The 22958-nt window shown below is 51.1% G+C and overlaps 1 protein-coding gene across 1 annotated transcript; it reads left to right on the top strand.

The window, feature by feature from the left end:
• The first annotated feature begins 12184 nt into the window (after positions 1–12184).
• GIMAP8 (GTPase, IMAP family member 8) lies at positions 12185–22328 on the top strand. The gene is made up of 5 exons (XM_087821318.1): positions 12185–12865; positions 15564–15609; positions 17364–17456; positions 18513–19124; positions 21320–22328. Exons 1-5 carry the CDS (start codon positions 12185–12187, stop codon positions 21985–21987), a joined length of 2100 nt encoding a protein of 699 aa, XP_087677444.1. The 3' UTR covers positions 21988–22328.
• The last annotated feature ends 630 nt before the right edge of the window (positions 22329–22958 follow it).

Genomic DNA, 22958 nt, shown 5'->3' with positions numbered 1-22958 from the left:
GCAAGGACCATGCCTGTGTGGAGAGGTGGCCTCTCCACTCCTGCCTGGCCCCCCAGAGATGGGAAGTGGCCGGCCTAAGAGAACACAGCACTTTCGTTGGTAGCAGACCTGGCTCCAGAGTCTCGGCCTCCTGGGTGTGACCGCACTTGCCTCTCAGCAGAGGTTCTCTCCACACCCGGGGCATGAAGCCCTTTGTAAAGCTGACAGGAGCTATGAACCTTCTCCCCAGGAAAACACATACCCATGAATCTACCAGCAACAGCAGGAGCTCCTGGGCTCCAGGCTGGAACCTCAGCCCCGGGACCCAACCCGTGACCCTGTCCTTCCCTGACCCAGAGGGTCCACCATACAGTAGCATTCCTCCCTCCCTCGTTCAGGAATAAAGAATTCTGAGGAGGGGGCCCAGTTAGTCTCTCTTCTTCCAGACCTGAGAGACAGTGCTCAGGCTGCTGGAACCTCAGTCCTTCCCTGGGCATTGCTGGGGGCTCCCTGGGCTGGCCCGGCCCTTCCCTGGTTCGGGGCTGCTGGCTCTGGCTACCAGGTGGCTGGCTTCCCTGTGCAGCCCCTGGCTCTGAGCTCACCGTGAAGGTGGTGGGGAAAGCGGGACCTTCCGTGGACACTGGCGAGGCAGGAGTTTGGGTTGAGTCGACCCCAGGGAGAAGGGGCATTCAGCCTCAGGCATGGTGTGGGGAAGGCTGGGGAGGAAGATGCAGCCTCCATCCTGGGGCCAGCCTGCTCCGGACAGGGCTGGGTGGGTTTTGATGACACCCGGACTTCACAATGCTGGTTATATTTAGGGAAACCCTTGGGGGTGGAGACAGGCCTTTTGCCATGGAATTTAGATCAAAGCCCAGCGATGCGAGTTGTCGGGGCACATAGGAGTTGGGTTTAGGTAGGGGGTCCCAGGGCTGGGCTGGGTTTGGTCAGGGCTGTCGGGAGGCCCATCTGCATGTGCCTTGTGCTGGGACAGCAAACTGCTCCGGGAGGCGTGTGTGTCAGAGACTGAGAGCAGGCACTCCTGGTTCCTGGAGCTTCCACTCGCTCTGATTCTTAGCCAACGTGGAGGAAACCTCACGGACTCATCCCTTCCCTGCTGATTGTCAGCTTGTGCCCCCCCGACCCCCAACTCCTAGCTATGTCTTCCTTCCTGCCCCTGGCTTCCCTGGCATCGCTCTGAAACCTGCTGCTCCTCCCTGCCCCCCCAAGTCCTATTCTGCCCCAGGCCTCGCTCCCCTGGCTGCCCAGCCCGCATCCCTCCCTCCTCTGCACAGTGTCTGTGTTAACACGCCAGCCCCCCTTGGGTACTGCTGTGCTTGTGTGCGCGTACGTGAATGTGTCTTACATCTCCAACAAGACTGTGAGCTCCCTGAGGGCAAGGGACATGCCTATTCTTCTTGAACCCCAACAGGGTCCAGAGCATGGGGCTGGGCTCAGCACTCAGCACTCAGCACCCAGCACCCAGCACTCAGCACGTACTTGCTGACTGGCTGATGGGTCAAGTGCTAGAGACCAGTGATGGGAGGTGCGAAAGGGGAGAGGGCATATGAGTTCACTAGTGGGCCGTGGGCTGCTGCCCCCCACCCCCCGGGGCAGAAATGACCACAGGAGGCCTCAGCCCCATCCCTACTTGGGGCAGCGGGTCGAGAGGCCCCCCCCCCCAGCTGCAAAGGCTGTGCCTAAATGGTCATCGGGCCGGATAGCTCTCCAGGCCACTGACACCTGCTGGGGCCGACCAGGTGGAATAAATGTTCTCTTGACATCAGCTGGTGTGAGCAGTGGTCATTTGGAGCTCAGCAGGGAGCAGGGGGTGGCCTCTAGCTACCTCCATTTCCTGAGGAGTCACAGTCAAGGTACCATGGGTCCCAAGGCTGTGGGAACCATAGTTCAAAGGCGCAGCAATGAATTAGCTGAACCGCCCCCTCCGCTCTGCATGACAGGCGTTGGGAGTTGGGTAAGGGATATGGGGGCCCCTGGAAGTAGCCCCAGCCGCTCGCTCGGCCCACAGTGAAGCGAGACCTGCTGAGACCCTGCGGGCGGTTCCGTGGGTACCTGAGGGGCGGGCCTCGGAGAGCGCTCGGGGCAGAAGACCGCCCGTCTTTGATCTTGTCCGAGATGCAGGGAAGGAAGTCCTGCTCCTCCCACCTCACGGAGCTGTGAGATCACGCAAATGTGTGAACCGCGTGAGCTGCAAAGTACAGCACAGGGGCCGCAGTTTGCCCTCTGAGGGGTCTTTCGGGTCTGAATTTCGGCAGCTCTGGCTGCTGCTGTGGGTGCTCTCGGGTGGTGACGAGCAGAGGCCACGTAGGCCAGTGATGGGCCGTGTCCCAGGCTTCGTGAGGTGTCAGCTGGCCCCCCGGGTGGCACCCTCTCCTCTGCTCCCCAAGCCCTCCTGTGACCAGGCTTGTTCCTCAGACACCTGCCACCACCCCCGCTCTGGAGCAGGTGCTCTGGGCCCTGGAGCTGGGTCCCCCCTTTAGGCCAGAGCACTGCAGCTGCTAGCCACAGAGAGTCACCTTGGAGCAGACCTTCCTTGTTCCTGGAGGTCATCGCAGCCTTTCTGTGAAACCCACGCAGAACAAACACCCAGCAGTATTCTTTTTTTGTTGTTGTTGCTAATTCTCACCTGAGGATATTTTTTCCATTGATTTTCAGAGAGAGTGGAGGGACGGAGGGGGGAGATAGGAGAGAGAGAGAAACGTTGATGTGAGAGAGACACATCCACATGGATTGGTTGCCTCCCGAACAGGGGCGCGGAACAAACCTGCAACCCAGGTGTGTGCCCTTGACTGGGAATCGAGCTGGCGACCCTCCGGTGCGGTGGGCCACGCTCTAACCACTGAGCCACTCCAGCCGGGCCCACCAGTATCCTGAATATTCCCCAACTAGCCTTGGACTCGGGAGGCATTTCAAACGCAGATGCTTCCGACCAGCATGTTAGCTGTTGTGTTGAATAATAATAGTTTTTAAAAGGCTTATGTTAGGCAGAGCACCAGCACTCCCAGAAATCTCTGGGGAGAATGACCGGTGTGGGGCTCCCAGAGGAAGAGTGGGGTGTATAGAGTCCCAGAGACTGGGAGGGCTCGTCTTTATTCGACCATAAGGAGCCGCGTGTTTCTGGCTGGGAAGCGGGACCTGCTGGCCGCGGCTTTCCCGCCTCCCGTGTGCTGCGTGGTTAATGCCTGCTCTTCGCTTTCCTGACGACGTCCTCGGCTTCCTTGCCACCTGCTCTGCGTGCCCCTCTCTTTTATTTCTCCCATGTGGAGTGCCCGAGGCAGACGTTGGTGTGACAGGTCACTGTCCGTTTACAGCGCCCCTTGGACAGAGTCCGTTTTCCCAGCACAGCCGATGTTGCTCGTGAGTCTTGGCAATCCTATTATAATATATAAGTGTATCAAAGTAACACGTGGTACAGCTTAAATTTACACCGTGTTGTATGTCACGTTTATTCAGTTAAGAAAAAGAACCTAAATAGGCTGCATGTTGAGTTGCTCCGGACTTTTTGTAACAAATGCCATCGGGAGAGTGGCACCCTCTGGTGCACACTTGGAGAACCGATAGAGTGACTCCGAGGAGGGCAGTTGCTCAGGTGCCCAGGCCCGCCCGCCACCTTCATATGAGAAGGGACATCAGGGACCATGCAGACATTTCTCTGGGAAGGACCCTGCAGCAGAGGGAATGGCAAAGCCACGGCGTCCGGGGTGCCGGGAGCCAGGGGGAGGGGGTGGCTCTGGGGTGGGGCTGGAGGTAGGAGGACCAGCTACAAGCTCCTGTAAGAGTCCAAGCGCCTGAACTACTGTAGAGACATGAGCGGGGGTGGTGGGAAAGAGAACCGATTCCTGGGATGTTTAGGAGGCAGAAACAACCCGATAACTGTTAAAAGACGAATTCAGGGCTGCTATTACGATCGTTCCTGCTGCCCCGCCGGAGGGCGTGCTAGTCGCAGCTAGACAATTGTCACTTTGAGAAAAATGTCACTACGTGTTGTTTTGCTTCAAAGGCAGGACATGTGTGGTCGCCGCAGTTTGGGCAGATGGTAGTCAAGTGCCTCGTAGCTAAATGTGTGTATTTTGACAATTTTAGGGTGGCACTGAATGTCTTGTTTAAGTAGAGTCTTTGTTTGTTACAAGAATTCTTATTAGGAAATAATACGTGTATTTAACAGCTTTGAACTCTGAACTCTTACTGCTGGATTTTTGGCTAATTCTCTTTGAAAAGTTACTCTCTGTTTCCTTTTATTTCCTCTCAAAACCCAGAAGAAAACACATGTCGCATTTCTTTCCCTCCAGTTTTCTCTTCTCCCTCATAATTGCCAGCAGCCTTCATTCCACCCTAAGGGGACAATTTGCTGTTACACGGCTGCTTTTCTGACTCACTTCCATAGGGCACTCGGAGAAGCCTCATGGTCCTATCCACAGGCCTTTATGTCACTCAGAAAACGGCATCCCTTCTTCAGGTTCAAAGTTGTTAAATACACATATTATTTCCTAATAATGTTTATTGTAACAAAGACTCTACTTAAATAAGACATTCAATGCCACCCTAAAATTGTCAAAATACACACATTTAGTTACAAGGCACTTGACTACCATCTGCCCAAACTGTGGAGACCACACATGTCCTGCCTTTGAAGCAAAACAACACGTAGTGACATTTTTCTCAAAGTGACAATTGTCTAGCTGCGACTAGCACGCCCTCCGGCGGGGCAGCAGGAACGATCGTAATAGCAGCCCTGAATTCGACTTTTAACAGTTATCGGGTTGTTTCTGCCTCCTAAACATCTCAGGAATCGGTTCTCTTTCCCACCACCCCCGCTCACTGTCTCTATAGTAGTTCACGCGCTTGGACTCTTACAGGAGCTTGTAGCTGGTCCTCCTACCTCCAGCCCCACCCCAGAGCCACCCCCTCCCCCTGGCTCTCGGCACCCCGGACGCCGTGGCTTTGCCATTCCCTCTGCTGCAGGGTCCTTCCCAGAGAAATGTCTGTGTGTCCTCCAAGTCTCAGGGCCGGCGTAGCTTTCCTGGGTACGTCTGCCTCCTTGGCACCCCCTCCATCACAGGGCCGGCCGCAGTCCACGGAGGTTTACGGGTTTGTTTCTAAGTCTGTTTCCCCACTTGGCTGGCTCTCCACCTTGCAGGCCTTGTAGAGCTGCCTCTTAGCTCCCAAGGCAACTCGGACACCTCAGGACCGCGCCTTTCACGGCTTCATCCCCATAGGATTGGTCCCTTTTCCCAGCGTTTGGCAGAGCTCCTGGAGTCGGGGATTCGTCTTGTGAGTCTTTGGGCCCCTGAGTCAATGCCCTGCCGGCGCCTGGTGGCCTCCACCTTGCTGGCATAGCTGTGTCTTCCTTGCTTGCTTGAGTCTAGAAGTCCAGCCCCTCTCCCTCCTGCCCCCAGAGTCTAGGAGGGGGCGAGAGGAGGGGTGTTTCACCTGCCGAGCGAGTGCTCTGTCCCCTGCCCTTGTCATTAACCACAAAGCCACTAGGGGGCAGGGACGCCCCATCCTTGCCTAGACCAGGGCCCAGGCGGAATCAGAGGCTGCCTTCCCCGCGGAAAATCAATTCTCCCAAAGCCCACGGAGGTGCTGGAACATCACTTAGCAAAATGGTCCACTCAGCACGTAGCCAACTTGCTAAATCACTGAGGAGTTATTTGAAGCCTCGGTCTTAGGCAGAGTGGTCCCCAAATGCTTGCTGTTTTGTTCAGGAGGGAGTGAGCTTTTTCTTAACTCGGTTTACGGCCTTGTCTATTTTGGGGACACGATAGGACGCCAGGCCCGTGACTCTGCCCTGAGCCGACCCTCTTCATGGTGAGCCACCATGACCCGCGGAGGCTTGGTCTGATCTTTTAGTGAATCGAGCTGATGTGAGTGGGCCTAATGCCCAAGGGTGGGAGCCTTACTAAGGGGGGGTAAATGGGGTGGGGGGACGGGAGAGGCTTTGTCAGTGTCCCAGCAAGGCGGTAGTCCCCAGCCCCAAGCCCTTGGTGGGCAGTGACAGCATTCCTTCAGCTTCCTAGCAAGGCCAGCCCAGAGAGAAGGTGGCCCCCTGGGGGCAGAGCAGCCCCTCGAAGACTGCCCCTCCTTCCTTGAGGTGTCAGAAGGCTCAGCACACCTCCAGCATTTCAACGACCAAGCCCGGTGTGCATGTGTGAGCTCAAGGTCACAGAATGGCCAGTGTCTGCCTCCCAATTACAAGCCGTCTCTCATGGATGAACCCCGAGGACTTGACACTAAGCAAAAAAAACCAGCCCCCAAAGGACAAACACTGTCTGATTCCCCCAATGAAGTGTATAAAGCCATGAAAATCATAGAAGCAGAATTAGGAAGGGGGTTACCAGGGGGCTGGGGGCTGGGGGCTGGGGGAGGGCAGGGGAGGGGGGAGGGAATTGTACCTAAGGGCCATGAAGTCCAGTGTTGCGAGGAGAACAGGTTCTCAGCTCTGCACCACCGCTGAGTGTACTTCACACGGCTGAATTGTGCACCTAAAAATGGCTGAGACGGTCCATTTCATGCGTTGGTTTTTATTATTATTATTTTTTACCTTAATGAAATACTACCTGAAAAACTCTTGCCCCGCGCTGACTTCTTTCTGCCGTAGGAAGCTTTGGGACACCGTCACCTCTCGCCAAAGGGGTTTTGAGCTCTTGGAAAGCATAGGAGTCCTAGCACGCGGAGTGCTTTGCTGCGGGGGGGGGGGGGGGGGGGGGGGGGAGCATTCTTTGCCTGGGAGGCAGCCTTAGCCTGAGGGCCCGTGTTACTCAGGCCGGGGGGTTTTAGGGCCGTCTTCCTGGAAGAAGAGGCAAGGTGTGGTTACAGGACCCTGGAAAGGCTGCTTCAGGGTGGACAGAGGTTGGGGAGCTGGTGGTGGGAACAGTGTCTTCATCGAAGCCCCTAAAGGTGCCATCGTTTCTGTCCTCAGCAGCAGGAAGCCACCCACACAGCCTGCTGCGCCTGAGCACCACGACCCTTCTCTAGGGACCCTCTGCAGCCGAGCCCCCCGCCCTCTCCTTTGCCCGCCAGCCTTCCCTTCCGCAGCTGCCCTGGGAGGCGCGTGCGGTCCCTCCCTGACCCCGCCTGCCCCTGACGTTGCACTGGGGGAAATAAAACTAATTCTGAACTTCCCATGCCTGCATTTGTGTTCCGGTCGCCGAGAAACCCACATCGAGGAACCTCTTCCTCCTCGCAGACGCTGTCAGAGAAACTCGGACCCTGCAGAGCTGCTCCAACCGGCTCCCCTCCCTGAGGACCCTCCTGACACTCACCGAGCCATGGAGCAGTCCCCAAGCAGCGGTTCCGAGGCTGTGACAGGCCAGGGGACAGGACGGAGGTACATGTGCACAGATTTGCCTACATTCACAGGGAAGCCGACACAGAGAGGGGACAGGAGCCTCCTGGATCTCAGGGGCTCCGGGTGGCTCCTGCTTACTCAACACTGGTCTCCCAGCCCCACGGTGCCTGGGAGGCAGAGGCTCCCCTTTTCTGGGAGGAGGCATGTCCGCATGGGAGAGGGAGGAAAAGGAAAGCGAATGGGGTCCACTGTTGAGGAAGTCCCTGACGTCTGGATTGTGTCACCAGCAGCACCCCCTTCCCCCCTCCCTCCAGAGCCGGCAGTTTGGACTCTGATCTCCTACATTCACTTTTCAAATCTTTCCGAACCCTTGCACACTTCAGATTCCAGCACCTGAACCCCGACGGTGGTCAGTGTTTGCAGAAATGGTACGTCTGACTTCACCTACCTTTAAGCCCCCTGGGCTGTCCCCTCACGAATGCTTTCACTTCTGCCGGATGAGATGACCCACCTGTGGGCTGGCCGGGGGTCCTCCCGGCCGAGCTCTGGCAGCTCCCCTGACCGCCTGATGCGGGAGGAATCCCTGCACCCCTGGAAGCTTGGCGTGGGTGCCTGAAGCCCTGTCCCCCTTGGTGTGCCCCGAGCCTGGAGTTCTGAGGGAGAGCTTCCTGCCTCTCTCTCCGTTGCTCTGTTGGGGTCGCCTGAGGATCTGTGAGATGATCAGAGGGAAACATGGGTTGTAAAGGAGAAAGAGGAAGGAGGGAGTTTTGGTTTCCCTTTGTCCTTAAAAGTATTTTCTATAGGCTCAGGATAAAATGGTGTAGGTTGGGCGATCATATGTATGGAGAAAGGTAAGAGAGAGAGAGAGAATCCTGACTCAGTCTGGCATCCTGGGCTAGAGAGTTCAGTAGCCTCATTTAGTCACATTGTGCCGGGGAACCAGGTGGAACAGCTGCTCTGGGCCGGGGAACCGGGCGAAAGAATGAACAGAGGTGCTAACTTGGGAAAGAAATTCCTTTCTCCTTCAGACCCACTGGAAGTCTCTGCTTATTTGCCTACTAATGTTGGTTTTTAAAAAATTAATGTAGGAACATAATAGCACTTCACTGGCTTGGGATACAACCTACAGTTACTTTGCTTTATTCGTCAAGGTGACACCACTTCAGCCTCCTTCTGCACCTGTGAAAACTGTTTCTCCCCCCCCACCTCCCATGATCACTCATTTAACACCACTCGTCGGGCACATACAGGGTGGGCAAAGGCAGGTTTACAGTTGCGAGTGGGCGAAACCCACAGTTTACTCTTGCATGATTATTGGTGAATTATCGTACTATTTTCCATAGGAACAACCGCAAACCTACCTGGGCCCCATGCTGTACTCCATGGCAGGCCCTGTATCCGGGCCTAGGGACACGGGACAAAGACAGGCTTGGTCTCTGCTCCCATGGAGCTTCGTACCAGGGGCAGTAGGGAGGAAATGAAAAAGCAGACAGTAAATAATACCAGCGGGAAACAGCGTTATGATGAAAATAAAGGAGACTAAGGGTCAGGGTAAGAGTTTCTTTATATAGGCACGTGTCAGGGTAGGAGTGTGTCCTTGGAAGAGTCCCTCAGTGACCGACTTAGGCCACAGAGAAGTCTCTTCTCCAGGCTCTTCTCCTCGGAGTGACAGCGCTGAGGTGTGATTTTCAGGCTGAGGCGGTTTCCTCTTGAAACAAAAGAGAAAGTGATAAGCTAGTAAATGTGACGGCTGGTAGGGAGCGGCGGGGGCTGGGCAGAAAAGTAGAGCAGGGTGCTGGGGACGGGGAGTGCTGGTGGGGTGCAGGGGGGCAGGGTGCTCTTAAATACAGGGCGACTGAAGAAGGCCCCCTGTGGCCCAGGGACGGTATGGGAGAGACTCATCAGAAGTGAGCCTGCCTGACACAAGCTGGGGAAGAACGTTCTAGCTCAGATGAACAACCAGCACAAAGCCCCAAGGTCACGTGTTTGGGGAACAGCAGGGAGGCTGATGTGACCAAGCCAGGTGGAGATGGGCAGGGGATGGGGTCAGGGAGGCAGCCAGGGCCCCTGATCCGGTGAGGTCTTGGACCACGATACAGCCTTGACCTAGTGCCTTGAGTGGGTGGGACACCCTTGGGCGACTTTGGACTGATGAGTGAGTGATGTTATTCGTCTCTCGTTTTAGACTCTGGGAGAAGGTTGGAAGCCTGGAGACCAGAGATAATGTTATTGCCAAAGTCCAGGAAAGAGCCGAGCGTCGGTCCAACCTGGGAAAGTCAGGAGAGGCTTGACGTGGGGGTGACTTTGAGGTGCAGTGATGAAGAGCGGAAAGGAACCCTGCAGGCAGACGGGAGGAGAGGGGTGCCGGGGAGGGCGTGCTGGACATTCAGACAGCGGGTGGGGCCCCTGACTGTGAAGAGCACCCACGGTTACAGGCTACACACGCGTCTCAAGACCACACGAAACACTTACCAAAATTTTATTAGGCCATAAAGGAAATCTCAGCCGAAGACAAATATTTTATACGGAAGTCATCCGACCTCAGCCCAATAGCATAGAAATAAATAAAAAGACAGCCAGTCCCCCAATATATTTTTAAATTTAATAGTCACTTCTCTTAATTTATGGACCAAAAAGAAATCATAGTTGACATTAGTACATATTTGAAACCGATCACCAAGAATGATGAAGGGAACAACAAGATGAAGTCAGTTCTTCTCAAACTAAGCTACCAGCTCAATCAATGGCATTCAAATTTCCAGCAGGATTTCCTAAAGAAAATGACAACTGATGTTAAAAACCCTCTAGAAGATTAAAAAGCCAAAGATAGCAAGGCAACTTTGAACAATAGCAAGGTGTTGGGACCTGCTCGATCAGGTAACTAACACCTATTTTATTATTATTTTTAAATTCTCACCTGAGGATGTTTTTTCCTTCCATTGCTTTTCAGAGAGTGGAAGGGAGAGAGAGGGAGAGAGACACATCAATTGGTTGCCCCCCGAACTCACCCAACCAGGGCCGGGAATTGCACTTGCAACCAAGGTACATGCCCTTAGGCTGGAATCGAACCTGGGACCCTTTAGTTCGTGGGCTGAAGTTCTAACCACTGAGCCAAACTGGATAGGGCACTAAGGCCTATTTTAAAGGCATACTGATGAAGTCATATTGGTTTCAGTAATGAAGACGTTGTGGTTCAGGCATAGAATGAGAGTCCAGTGGACACAACAGGGAACCTGAGGACAGACTCACGGACATATGGGCACCTGGTATATAATGGGTGGGCTGTTAGGTAGATGGTGCTGGGAAACTGGGCTCTTCATGTGGATTCTGACTCAGTTAGGAGGGCTGATTTTTAACCGACAGTGCTTCTCAAACTTGCATGTTCATGGGAACCACCTGGAAGTTGTTACAGTACAGATTGTGATTCAGCAGGTTTGGGGCGGGGACTGAGATTCTGCAGTTCTCACTTGAACCCAACTGTTGGCAATATTGCTAATCTGGGAATCACACTCGGCGTAGCAACAGCGTATGTTGAAAGAGTGTTAGGTGTTGATTTAATAAAGAGGTGTTTTGAGGGAGGTCTGGCAGCTCAGTGACGTCATCAGGGATCCTTTATCTTTCTGCTCTGCTCTCCCTTGGCTTGAATGGTGCATGCTGACTTTGTTTTCTTATTTGCTACCTCAATGCCCCATAATGACAGCCGAAATTCCAGACATCCCACTTAAATTCCATGCAAAAAGAAGGGAGAAAGAGTGACAATAGGAGCTCTCCACTGGGCCCACCTGGATGATCCAAGATTCTCTCTCCACCTGAAGATCCCAATCACATTGTCGGCGTCCCTTTTACCACTAGTCACGGGTTCTGGGATTACTACATGCACCCCTCGGGGTGGGGTGGGGGGTGGGGGGTGGGCATTATTCTGCCTGTCACAGAGAGTGCCTAGGTTTCTCTCAGCATGTAATTGGGTTATGTGTGTAGGGAAAGGGCTTGTCAGTTTAGCCAATCCGCAGTGTTTCACATTTTATCAACACGAGTTTATTTCACAAACAAGCACGCAGAGCCCATCCTGGCAAAGACAACTCCTTGCTGTGGTCTAGTCTGAATCAAAGACTTCAGCAGCCTAAATCCTTGGGGGCAATAAACTTGAGTCAAAAAGAGAACACACTGGCCCTGGCCCATTTGGCTCAGATGGTGACTAAAATGGGCCAGAGCCAGAGCGGGGCCGTGAGAGGGGAGAGCGTCAGCCTGTGGACTGAAGGGTCCGGGTTTGATTCCGGCCAAGGGTAAGTACCTCAGTTGCAGGTGTGATCCCCAGACCCTGTTGGGGCGCGTGCGGGAGGCAGCCAGTTGATGTGAGAAGATGTTTCTCTCTCTCTCTCTCTCTCTGAAAAGCAGTGAAAGAAATATCCTCATGAAAGAGAACACACTCACTGCCCTGGCCGGTGTGGCTCAGTTGGTTGAGCATTGCCCCATGCGCCGAAAGGTTGCTGGTTCGATTCCTGGCCAGGGCATATGCCTGGGTTGTAGTCTGGGTCCCTAGTAGGGGGCGTGCAAGGAGGCAGCCGATCAATGTTTCTCTCGAACATCAATGTCTCTCTCCCTCCCTCTCTCTCTAAAATCAATAAAATTTTTTAAAAAATATATCTTTATTGATTTCAGAGAGAGGAAAGGAGAGGGAGAGAGAGATAGAAACATCAATGATGAGAGAGTCATTGATCGAGCCCACAACCCGGGCATGTGCCTTGACCGGGAATCGAACCCCGATCGCCTGGATCCTAGGTCGACACTCAACCTCTGAGCCACGCCCGGCTGGGCTAAAAAAAATCTTTTTTAAAAAAATGAGAGAGAACACACATTCTTGCTGTTCCTCTGTTCGCCCGGCATGTGAGTTGAATCTTGATGTGTTGTTATCTCAACAGGACCAAGGAGCACCTGTGTCAGGAGGATGCTGCAGAGCAGGGCTGCTCCCCGGGGCAGCTGAGGCTTCTCCTTTTAGGAAAGAGCGGCTCAGGAAAAAGTGCCACAGGAAACACTATTCTGGGCAAAAAAGTGTTCCCGTCCAGATTCAGTGCGCAGATGGTGACTACAACGTGCCAGAGAGAGAGCGGGCTCGTGGGAGGGAAGGAGGTTGTGATCATCGACACCCCCGACCTCGTCTCTTCAGCAGCTTATGACAAAGACAAGGAACGCAACATTGAGCGCTGCTTGGAGCTCTCCGCCCCAAGCCTGCATGCCCTGCTCCTGGTCATCCGCATCGGCCGCTATACCAAGGAGAGCAGAGAGGTGGCCGAGGGCATCTGGAAGGCGTTTGGAGCGGAAGCCAGGAGGTACACCATTATCGTCTTCACTGGGAAGGATGAGTTGGAGGATGACCCCCTGCAACATTACCTTCACCAGGACGACTCGCTTAGAAAGTTGGTTAAAGCCTGTGGGAGCCAATACTGTGCTTTCAACAACAAGGCGGGTGAGGCCGAGCGGGCCAGCCAGGTGGGGGAGCTCCTCCTCATGGTGAAGAGACTGGTGGGTGAGAACCAGGGACCCTATCCCGTCAGCTTGAGAAGTGAAGGCCGTGGATTCCAGGTGAGAACTATCGTTACGTTCTCCAAGGGTCTCTGTGTTGTTAGAGCGAGTGGAATGAAGACAGGCACGGGCTAGCGGAAAGATTCATAGGATTTGTTTAAGGGGATATTGAACCATAACCTGGAAAGATGGAGGCACCAGATGGTAGGTTACTATAAATATTATCCTTTGGACTTTATTGGTAAATTAATGGATACCTTTAAGGCCTTGTCTGACTTTACCCCTCATAGTTTTGGACACAAATGACTCATTAGACCACTTTGGCTTCAGTAAAACTATTATCTTCTTGCCCCAGTCCCGACCCCCCTTTCTGGCCACTCTGGGAGTCGCTGAGCACTCTTCTAATGAGCTCTAAAAGTTGGCATCGCCCAGCCGGGCATGGCTCAGCGGTTGAGCATCGACCTAGGATCCAGGAGATTGAGGTTCGATTCCCGGTCAGGGCACAGGCCCGGGTTGCGGGCTCGATCCCCAATGACTCTCTCATCATTGGTGTTTCTATCTCTCTCTCCCTCTGCTGCCCTTTCTCTGAAATCAATAAAGATATATTTAAAAAAAAAAAGTTGGCATCTGCAGGGCTTGGCTCTAGCCTGTCCCCTACTCCCTGCTCTCTCCCTCAGGTGATCCCACACTTTTCAGCTTTGAGCTCTATCTATTGCTAACTGTTTTTCACATTAGTAGCCCTAGTCCGGATCTCTCTTCTGAGTTCCGACTCCTTTATCCAATTGCTACTTGGCATCTCCACTGGGCTCTCCTATAAGATCTCAGGCTTAAAGTGTCCGAACTTCCCGTTTCCCCTTTTAGATCTCTAATAATTCTGTTTTCCTCTCAGCGTGGTAAATGGTTGCCCAGCTCGCCACGCCCTTCAGATCCAAACCCAGAAGTCAGCTTTGATGCTACAGCTAGCATCTGCTGTCCAAAAACCCCTCAAGTCCACGTGATCGTGCACCCGGAACCCACCCTCTTCTCCCCGCCTCCACGACCACCATCTGGTCCAAACCAGCCTCTTCTCTTGCCTGTACTAGTTTACAAATAATCTACTAGCAACTTTCCCCTCTGTCATTCTTGGGCCTAACACCTCCATCCATTTCACACACAACAGAGTGACATTTTATTTAATTTTTAAATTTGAATGAAGAACATATTTGTAACGAAGGAATGGGAGCTTCTGCCTCTGAGGAGCTAATACTTCAACTGGAGTGACTTATGCATAAGAAACAAAGCAATTGTTGATTCAGTGCAGCCAAGTGAATGCCGGCATAGAGAATCCTATAAATATATGTGCCGGAGAATGTAGGGCAAGCAGAAGTTCGGCCTGGGGGCCATTGGGTCAGAATGGATCTTCTTAGTGTTGATGGCCATGCGAGGGAAACCAGTACTTACCGAGCACCTACTACATTCCAGATGCAGACAGGAGCTGACTTAGTCTTCTCAACAACTCTATGCACGGATGTTCTGCAGATGAAGACACTGAGGCTCCAAAGTTCTAAAGTCACTTGCTCCCTTATCTCTAGGCCTGAGCTCGCCTTCTCTCTCCCCATTGATGGCTGCATGGAACAGTGACGTCAGCCCAGGGAAGGGACACAGAATGAGTTTATACAATGTAACTGGGACATTGTACCCTCTTATTTAAAATGCTCTATTGGCTTCCTGCTGATCTTCAGATCAAGTTCAGGATCCATGACCTGACCTGGCCCCTCACCCTCTATTTTGTTCTCTATGTACTGGTCTCACTAGCTTCCCCTTTGGTCTATTTATTTATTTATTTACCCCCCACCCAAGGGTATTTTTTCCCCATTGCTTTTCAGAGAGAGAGAAAGAGAGAGGGAGAGAGAAATATCGATGTGAGAGAGACACATGGATTGGTTGCCTCTTGCCCCCCCTCCAACGGGGCCAGGGATTGACCTGCAACCTAGGTATGTGTCCTTGACTGGGAATTGAACCTGAGACTGTTTGGTGTGAGGGCCAATGCTCTAACCACTGAGCCATGCCCGGTAGGGCATTGTCACCATCTTTTGTGACTCTATGCCAATTTAAATTTGGGGCATCAGTATAAGGTTTCACCAGGCAAGTGAAGGGGACATAAGGTATGTGGCTGTTTATTCTCTGTTGTCATCTTCATTTGCCCACCTGGATGGAGAGTTTCCAAATTTTACTGGATTCATGTTAGAAGAAGCCTCATTTCTACACTGGGGGTGCCAGTGAGGGCAGGAGACATTGGAGAGATGTGGGGAGCCTGGGTCCCAATCTCCTTGCTTCCCCTTGCCCCTCAAGTGGACATCACAGGCATCTCTGGGCTAGTTTCTTCTTCCAGGGAGCCCAGAAGTTCTCCTTCAGCCTCTCGATTTCCTCTGGGAATGGAAGACTTGGGGATGAATTCCTGTTAGGAACTGTAGAGAAGTGAAGTTAGAGCTTCAGGAGCAATGCCTTGTAGGTGGCATCTGTGGGGCTCCTTTGAGTGAGAGCAAGACCCACCTTGCGACTGGGAAACCCATTGAAGCAGCAGCCCCAGTAGGGTCTCAAGATTTCCATTATGGACAAGTCTACAGCAGCCAGCGAGGTCCACGACCATGGCCTTGATCGGACCACATCCTAATCATCAAATTACTCTGAGTTACACACTTGTGTCTCCATTTCACCACTTGGTAAAAAGATGAGATTTTTAGATTTGCATACATCATTTCCCCCCTTTATTTTCTAGGATGATGTGACAGAAACTACATCTCAAAAGGAGGACAATCCACACGGTAAGAAGACCCCTAAAAGAATGCGAAGCTCGTATCTGTGTTCCTTTGAGTGCTCTGTGTATCAAAGTGAAGTTGAGAAAATATCTAGATAAGTTAGAGCAAACATGCACCCTGGAGATCTAGCTCTGGTCAGTGCCTACAACCTGTCCCTAGGGGAACTCTTAACACTTTTGAGTAGGTGTAGCACCTGCAAAGGTCCTGGACCTGGTGTGGGTGGCCCTGACCTTATCTGAAATGTTACAGAGCTGGGCTTGCCTCCCACACTGACTTGGCCTCTTCTTCCTGGCCTTGGATCCAGGACCACCCAGTTTTTGACTCCTCCTGGGGAAGCAGAAATCCCTCCTTCACAGGTGGCACTAACTTGTAGAATTCAGTGATGGAGCTCAGTATCCACATAGTGATCGCCACTAGTGATGCATCCTACACTCTGTACACGTCGGTATGTCTGGGGCGATCTCGTTCAGTGTAGTAGGTGCAATTTGGTCTGTAGGCTGGGTGTACACAACTAATCCAACCATCCCTTTATCAATGGAATTTCCCCTTTATTTCCGGGCTGGCTCTGGGCAAGAACTGAATAGTCACAACCAACCCCCCCCCCCAAAGACACACACATACACATAAAAAGAAAGAAAGAGAGGAACAAAAAAAAAAACCCACGAATATTCAGTACTGAATACAGTAGGCAATTCCTGTCTCCATGGAATTTCCCAAAATAATAAATAAAACTAAAATTTTAATGATGATAATAATTGTGCTTGCCATGTGCTGGAAAATTACATGTAATATATAGAAATCATTCAATCCTCATAGTAAATAATGTATCACCCTCATCCCAACCTTGTAAAGAAGATGTTATCTACCCTCATCTTCATTTTACAGATGACCGAACTTAGCCGCAGATACGTAACATCAGGCAGCAGCAGGGATTTAAAATTCCATCAAATGCCGTTCAGTCAAGATGCCAGGGACGTACCTGTTACTGGATAACATTCAGTTCATTGACTGGGGCCATGAGGGAAGCGCACATCACAGGGAACCAGGGGGTGTCTCAATATGAGGTGTCGGAAAGGACTTTAAAAAAAAAAAGTTTTTATTGATTTTTAGAGTAGTTCTCCCCTTTCTTTTTTTCAAAATTACTGAGTTGGCCCGGCCGGGCGTGGCTCAGAGGTTGAGTGTCGACCTAGGATCCAGGCGATTGGGGTTCGATTCCCGGTCAAGGCACATGCCCGGGTTGCGGGCTCGATCAATGACTCTCTCATCATCGATGTTTCTGTCTCTCTCTCCCTGTCCTTTCCTCTCGCTGAAATCAATAAAAAAGATATATTTAAAAAAAAATACTGAGTTGTATTTTATTTTATGAATATACCACTCAGTGTTATTTTGTGATATTTTATTTTTTAAAGAATAGTTTATTGATTTTTAGAGGGAGAGGAAGGGGGAGGGAGAGAGAGAGAGAAACATCGATGTGAGAGGCAAACGTCAGTTGGCTGCCTCCTGCATGCCCCCTACCGGGGATTGAGCCCACAACCTGGGCATGTGCCCTGACAGGGAATGGAACCAACCACCTCATGGAGCACAGGATGATGCTGAACTGAGCCACACCAGCTGGGTGGAAAGGACTTTTTATAGGATGCGGGCTTGTGGGAGAGGTGATTTTGGGGAAAAGAGTAACTTTTCGAAGACAGCATAACAAGGACATGGAGTCACTGCATTTCAGCTGCTTTCTTTAAATGCCATGTTCACTCCCCTCCCAGGCTTGCCTTGCAGACCCAGAGTGACAGCCTACGTGGGTGGCGCATCATATGACGGACACTCAGTGAATATCTCTGGAGTTGCTGACTCATCAGGTAGGTCTGGTGTTGACCTTGGATCACGGGAGAAGTGGTGGGAACAGGGCACATGTGGAGAGACAGTTTAGTAGCTCAGGTTTTTACAGCAATTTATTAAGGTGTAATTTACACAGAGGAAACCCAAGTCAATGACTTTTACACATCTACACCTATGTGACCACCATCTAGGTAAAGATACGGCGCATTTCCTTCTCTTCCAGGTTCTCAATGCCCCTCCTCTAAGGGAACCCCTCTCCACACTTTTACCAGCAACAGTTAATCTTATCTGTTCTTGAACTTCATATAATGTACTCATATGGCATGTGGCTTTGTGCCTGACCCCTTTCACTTAGCATGTTTTAAAGATCCAGCCATGGTGCATATCAGTTGTTCTCACTTTTGTTCTTTTCTTGTTTTTTAAATTGCTGAGTTGTATTCTACTTTATGAATATACCACTCAGGGTTATTTTAGTATATTTTATTTTTTAAAGATAGTTTCTTGATTTTTAGAGAGAGAGGAAGGGAGGGGGGAGTGAGGGAGAGCGAGAGAGAGAAACGTCAATGTGAGAGGCATTGATCTGCCTCCTGCATGCCCCTTACTGGGGATAGAGCCTGCAATCTGGGCATGTGCCCTTGACTGGAAATCAAAATGGCAACCTCCTGGTCCATGGGATGACATCCAACCAACTAAGCCACACTGGCAAGGGCCACTCAGGGTTATTTTAAACTCAGGTTCTCCCTGGTCATGCCTTAGCCCATGGACTTCATGCCCCAGTACTTACTTGTGGTGGCAAAATGAGAGGAATGTAAGGTCCAAACCAGTGAAGGCCAAGTTTAACATTTTCATGTTCCTGGGCAGTCTCAAGCCCTTGACATATCTCTTAAATTGTTCATGGCCCCTTTTGTGGCTTTCATTTTGATGGGTAGTTTGTGACCGGGACTAGAGTTCTATTGGGTCAGAGCCCTGATGCCAATCTCTATAAAAACTGATAAGGAAGAGAGAGGATTGAACCTGTCCCCATCTCTGTGTCCAACTGCAAAAAGAGACTCAGAATCTGTCCTTTTGTCCCCCAGGCCCAGGAGTAATGGAGCTGCTGGGATCTGAGCAGAACCCTGGGACGTCAGACCTAAAGGTCTTGATCGTGGGGCAGCGTGGTGTTGGAAAAAGCACAGCTGGAAACAGCCTTCTGGGGAAGCGAGTCTTTGAGACCAAATTCAGTGACCAGCCAGTAACCAAGGTGTTCAAATCTGAGAGCAGAATCTGGAGACAGAGGAAAATTTTGATCATTGATAGCCCAAGCTTATTATCTTTAAAGGACTTTAAATCAGGCCTTCAGGAACACACCCCTTATGGCCCCCATGCCTTCCTGCTGGTGACTCCGCTGGTCTCCTTCATTGAGAAAGATTGGGAGGTGCTGAGAACCATCGAAAGCTGTTTTGAAGACACCTACACGAAGCACATGATGGTGCTCCTCACCAGGAAAGAAGATCTTGGGGATCAGGAAGTGGACGTGTTCCTAACCAGAAATAAAGCCCTCAGTGAACTCATCAAGAAATGTGAAAACCGATACAGCATCTTCAACTACAGAGCAACCGAAAGACAGGAGCAGGTGGATGAGCTCCTGCAAAAAATTGTGGGAATGGCACAGCAGAATGGAGAGAAGCCTTGTAGCTTAAGAAAGGAAGGTAAGCAATGTACAGAAAACATTTTATATATGCTTTAAAAAAGTAGATATAGGCTGTCCAGGAACTTTTGTATTTCCTGAAGGGCGCAGGGAAGATCAAAAGGACAGGTCTACTCTGTTGACTAACTCTTCTCCTCTCTCCAGCTTTTACAAAACTTATGTGCCTTTCCTTGCACCCTGTGCTGACCTGGCCTTTAATTCTTTCATCTGTCTTACCCCATCTCTCCAACTGAACGGTGAGGGTCTTGAAGGAAGGAGTTGACCCTTTCCAACCTCAACGTCTTGTTTTCTGCACAGTGTATCTGTTGCCCAGGGCTCAGCTCTCAGAGCTGGTAATGAGATAGCTCTAGACCATTGGTTTACTTTCTTTCTTTGTCTTAAGCTTAACTCTCTCTCTCCCTTTCTTGACTTCTTTGTTCATTCTCTTGCCTCTTTTCTCTCTATTGGAGAGGGAAGGCCATTTTGATGGGACAGGAACTGGGAGCCTGAATGCTCATGGTGGGGGGGGGGGCATGGGGCTCTTGATGGGATTGATTAGCCCAGCCACATAACCCTATCTACTGCTGAAGTAGAAGTGCCCATCCGCTTGGTGCTATGCATTCTATCAACCCGAGATGAGATCCTTCTAGCCCAGGATGGCTCATCCCATTCGCTTCCAATGTGCTCACCTGGGAAGAACATCAGACCCAAAGGAGCACATCTGTTTATTGAGCCCTTTCCGATTCCTCATGGAGGGCCAGTTGTTGTGGGAATGTCGGGGGAGACTGTGCGGAGAAAGCCCAATTTTTGAAATGGGTTTTGGAGAATAGGTTGAGTTTGGATGGCTGAGCAGAAAGCTGGAAGACATTCCAGAGAGTACACCAGCAATTTGAAGCAGAGAGGTGGGACTAAGCATGCTCCGCGTGAGGGAACAAAAGGGAAATGGTCTTGATGGACATGGAGGGGTCGCACCTCTAGATAAAGTGGGATGGGGAGCTTACAGAGGTCCTTGGGAACCACGCCCCCAGAGGGTATGGAAGCAAGAGTAAAATACATGACAGGTATGGGGGTGTCGGAGACTTCATTCATCCTGTAAGCATGACTATGATGTGGTGGGCTGGGAATAAGCAATTTAGTCATTTTCCCTGGAAGGAAGAGCACAGGGTGGGCTTTCTTCCCTCCTTGTTTTGAGGTGGATATTAGTAACTTGGGAAGGAATTCATTATTGAGGAAAAGCATGAAGCAACCTGAGTGGAAGAGAGAGATCTCGGCACAAGTGCAAAGTCATAAAGAACCCCCCAGTGATACACGTCGCATTACTCCTGTAATTCCACCTGTAGGGAAGTTTATTCCCCGTCATTGACACCACACAACAATGTTAGTGGCTCATCATTATTATAACCACAGAGGTGGTTAATCCTTCTGTTGCTAATCCTCACTCAAGCATATTTTATTTTTCCATTGAGTTTTAGAAAGAGTGGAAAGAAGGGAGGGGTAGGGGGGAGAGAGAGAGAGATTGATCGATGTGAGAAAGACACATCAATTGGCTGCTTCCCGCCCCTACCATGGCCAGGGATCAAACCTGCAACCCAGATACGTGCCCTTGACTGGGAATCAAACCTGAGACCCTTTGGTGTGCAGGCCAATGCTCTAACTACTGAGCACACCAGTCAGGGCACCACGAGGTACCTTTTGACATCAATGAGAGACACAATTAAGTTGAATGTGGTTGTAATGAGAAATGACTTCTAGTGTGCTCCACCTGGTAATCCATAGAGAGGACATGTAGTTGCTTTTTCAAGAAAAGTAATTCTATGGAATAATTTTTCAGATACATCCTGTGGTAGGTAGCATTAGCCAGCAGTGGGAAGATGTAGTCCCAGCAGGAACAGAAGACAGAGATGAGATGAGTAGACTGGATCCAACTGAGTACGTGAAGAGTAACAAAGCACTCACAGGGTGCCAGGGAGTTAGAGAAGGCACCCGAAAAGGGGGGCAAATTCAGAGATAGGTGTGGCAGCATGTCAGTGGATGAGCCCCGGGCAGGGACTGTGGTCCAAGGCCTGCTGCTGAGTTCACCGTGTGTCTGGAGGAAGCCATTCCCGGGCTTGGGGCTGCAGCCGCCCTTGGAAGGCGGCCCTGATGATCCCCTAGCATTCTTGACTACAATGTGTGGCCAGCCCAAGGTCATGACTCTCTCCTGCTTTCCTCCCACAGAGACCCTGAACATTGTACTCGTGGGGAGTGGCGGGACTGGGAAGAGTGCCACTGGGAACACCATCCTTGGGAGGCCTGTCTTCCTCTCTCAGCTCCGAGCCCAGTCGGTGACCACGACATGTCAGGAATGCATGATGCCAAGGGTTGAGCAGGATGTCAGGGTGGTGGATACCCCTGAGCTCTGCCTGCTGAACAGTGATCCATCCCAGGTAGACAAGCTCAAATCCTATGTGTCCCACGGTGGAGGGAATACGGTCCTGGTCCTGGTGCTGCAGCTGGGAAAGTTCACTAGCAAGGATATAAGGGCAGTGACCATGCTAGAGACCATCTTAGGAAAGGATGTTAGGAAACAAACGATTGTGCTTTTTACCCGGAAGGAAGACCTGGGCGATGGGGACTTAAAAGATTACTGCAAAAACACAGATAACAAGGTTCTTAAGGAGACAATTGAAAAGTTTGGGGGACGAGTTTGTGCTTTTAATAACAGAGAAACGGGCCAAGCCAGGGAAAACCAGGTAGCAGAGCTTTTGAAAATGGCCAATGACCTGATACGTAACCATAAAGAGCACGGGCATCCCTGTGCACAAGAGCATCTTAGCAATAGGAGTGTCCCTGAAAAGCTGTATCACAGAAAACTACAAGAGCTAATAAAAGGCTTCTTACCGTAACTGGCTGAAATGCCTGGCGGCTCTTTAAGTTAGAGCCACGCTCAGGTTGGAGGGTATGGAAAGGCTGGGGGATGGGAAGCGGGTTTGTGACTTTTGAGGGTCTGAGAAGTCAAGGCCTCTCCCCTTATGAGGCTTTCACTCTTTTTATTATTATTATTTTTAAAAAATCCTCACCTGAGGATATTTTTTTCATTGCTTTTCAGAGACGTTCTCACCACTGAGCCAAACAAGCTAGGGTGCTTCCGCTCTTTGTAGGCAAATACACTGTCAGGCTGGGGCAGGTAGTAGGAGATTATAAAGGAGCAAGAAGAGACAAGGTAGGGAAAAGGGTCAGAATCAACCAACAAGAATCACCTGACCTGTGTAGGTAGCTTGGAGGCAGGAATCAGGACGGACACCGGGTCCAAGGCCAAGGCCAGCCTGCGGCCAGAGTGCACATAGCTGTATAAGAATCAGGGCATCCAGATGCTGGAGGATGAGGCAACGCCCAGCCATCGTGGGTATGGCAGAGAGGAGGAGCTGGACTCCTGTGGGCCACCCTGCGGCCTGCCAGGTCCGCTGCACCCCCTCCCCCCAGGTGTCCTTTCCTCAAGTGGTGGTGGTGCCTCGGTGTCTGCTCCATTTCTAGTCTGAATGCAAAGGGACCCAGCCACCCCCCATTTGTTGTCCCTGAGAAAATGAACACACGACTCTGTGAGGACTGTATTGTTAAGTCATCAGAGTGGAATAGACCAGAACAAAAATCAGAAGCACAGTAAAATCACCAAGGTTAGACAACCTTGCAAAATTTTAAAATTCTAAGTATCATTCTAGATTTCCCCCAGGAAAGATCATTGGAAACTCCTTTACACTTCTCTCTCTCTCTCTCTTTACCTTGAGGGTTGGGAATGAGGTTACAGCTTAGAGAACTCACATAATAATGGTCTAAATTATTAGGGGCTTATGGTGTCTCATGCCCTGGTCAGGCTGTC

Source organism: Miniopterus natalensis, chromosome 10 (genome assembly GCF_054644295.1).
Source record: "Miniopterus natalensis isolate mMinNat1 chromosome 10, mMinNat1.hap1, whole genome shotgun sequence".
NCBI lineage: Eukaryota > Metazoa > Chordata > Mammalia > Chiroptera > Miniopteridae > Miniopterus > Miniopterus natalensis.
The sequence above is the reverse complement of the archived record's forward strand: the minus strand, read 5'-3'. Positions and strand labels throughout refer to the sequence as shown.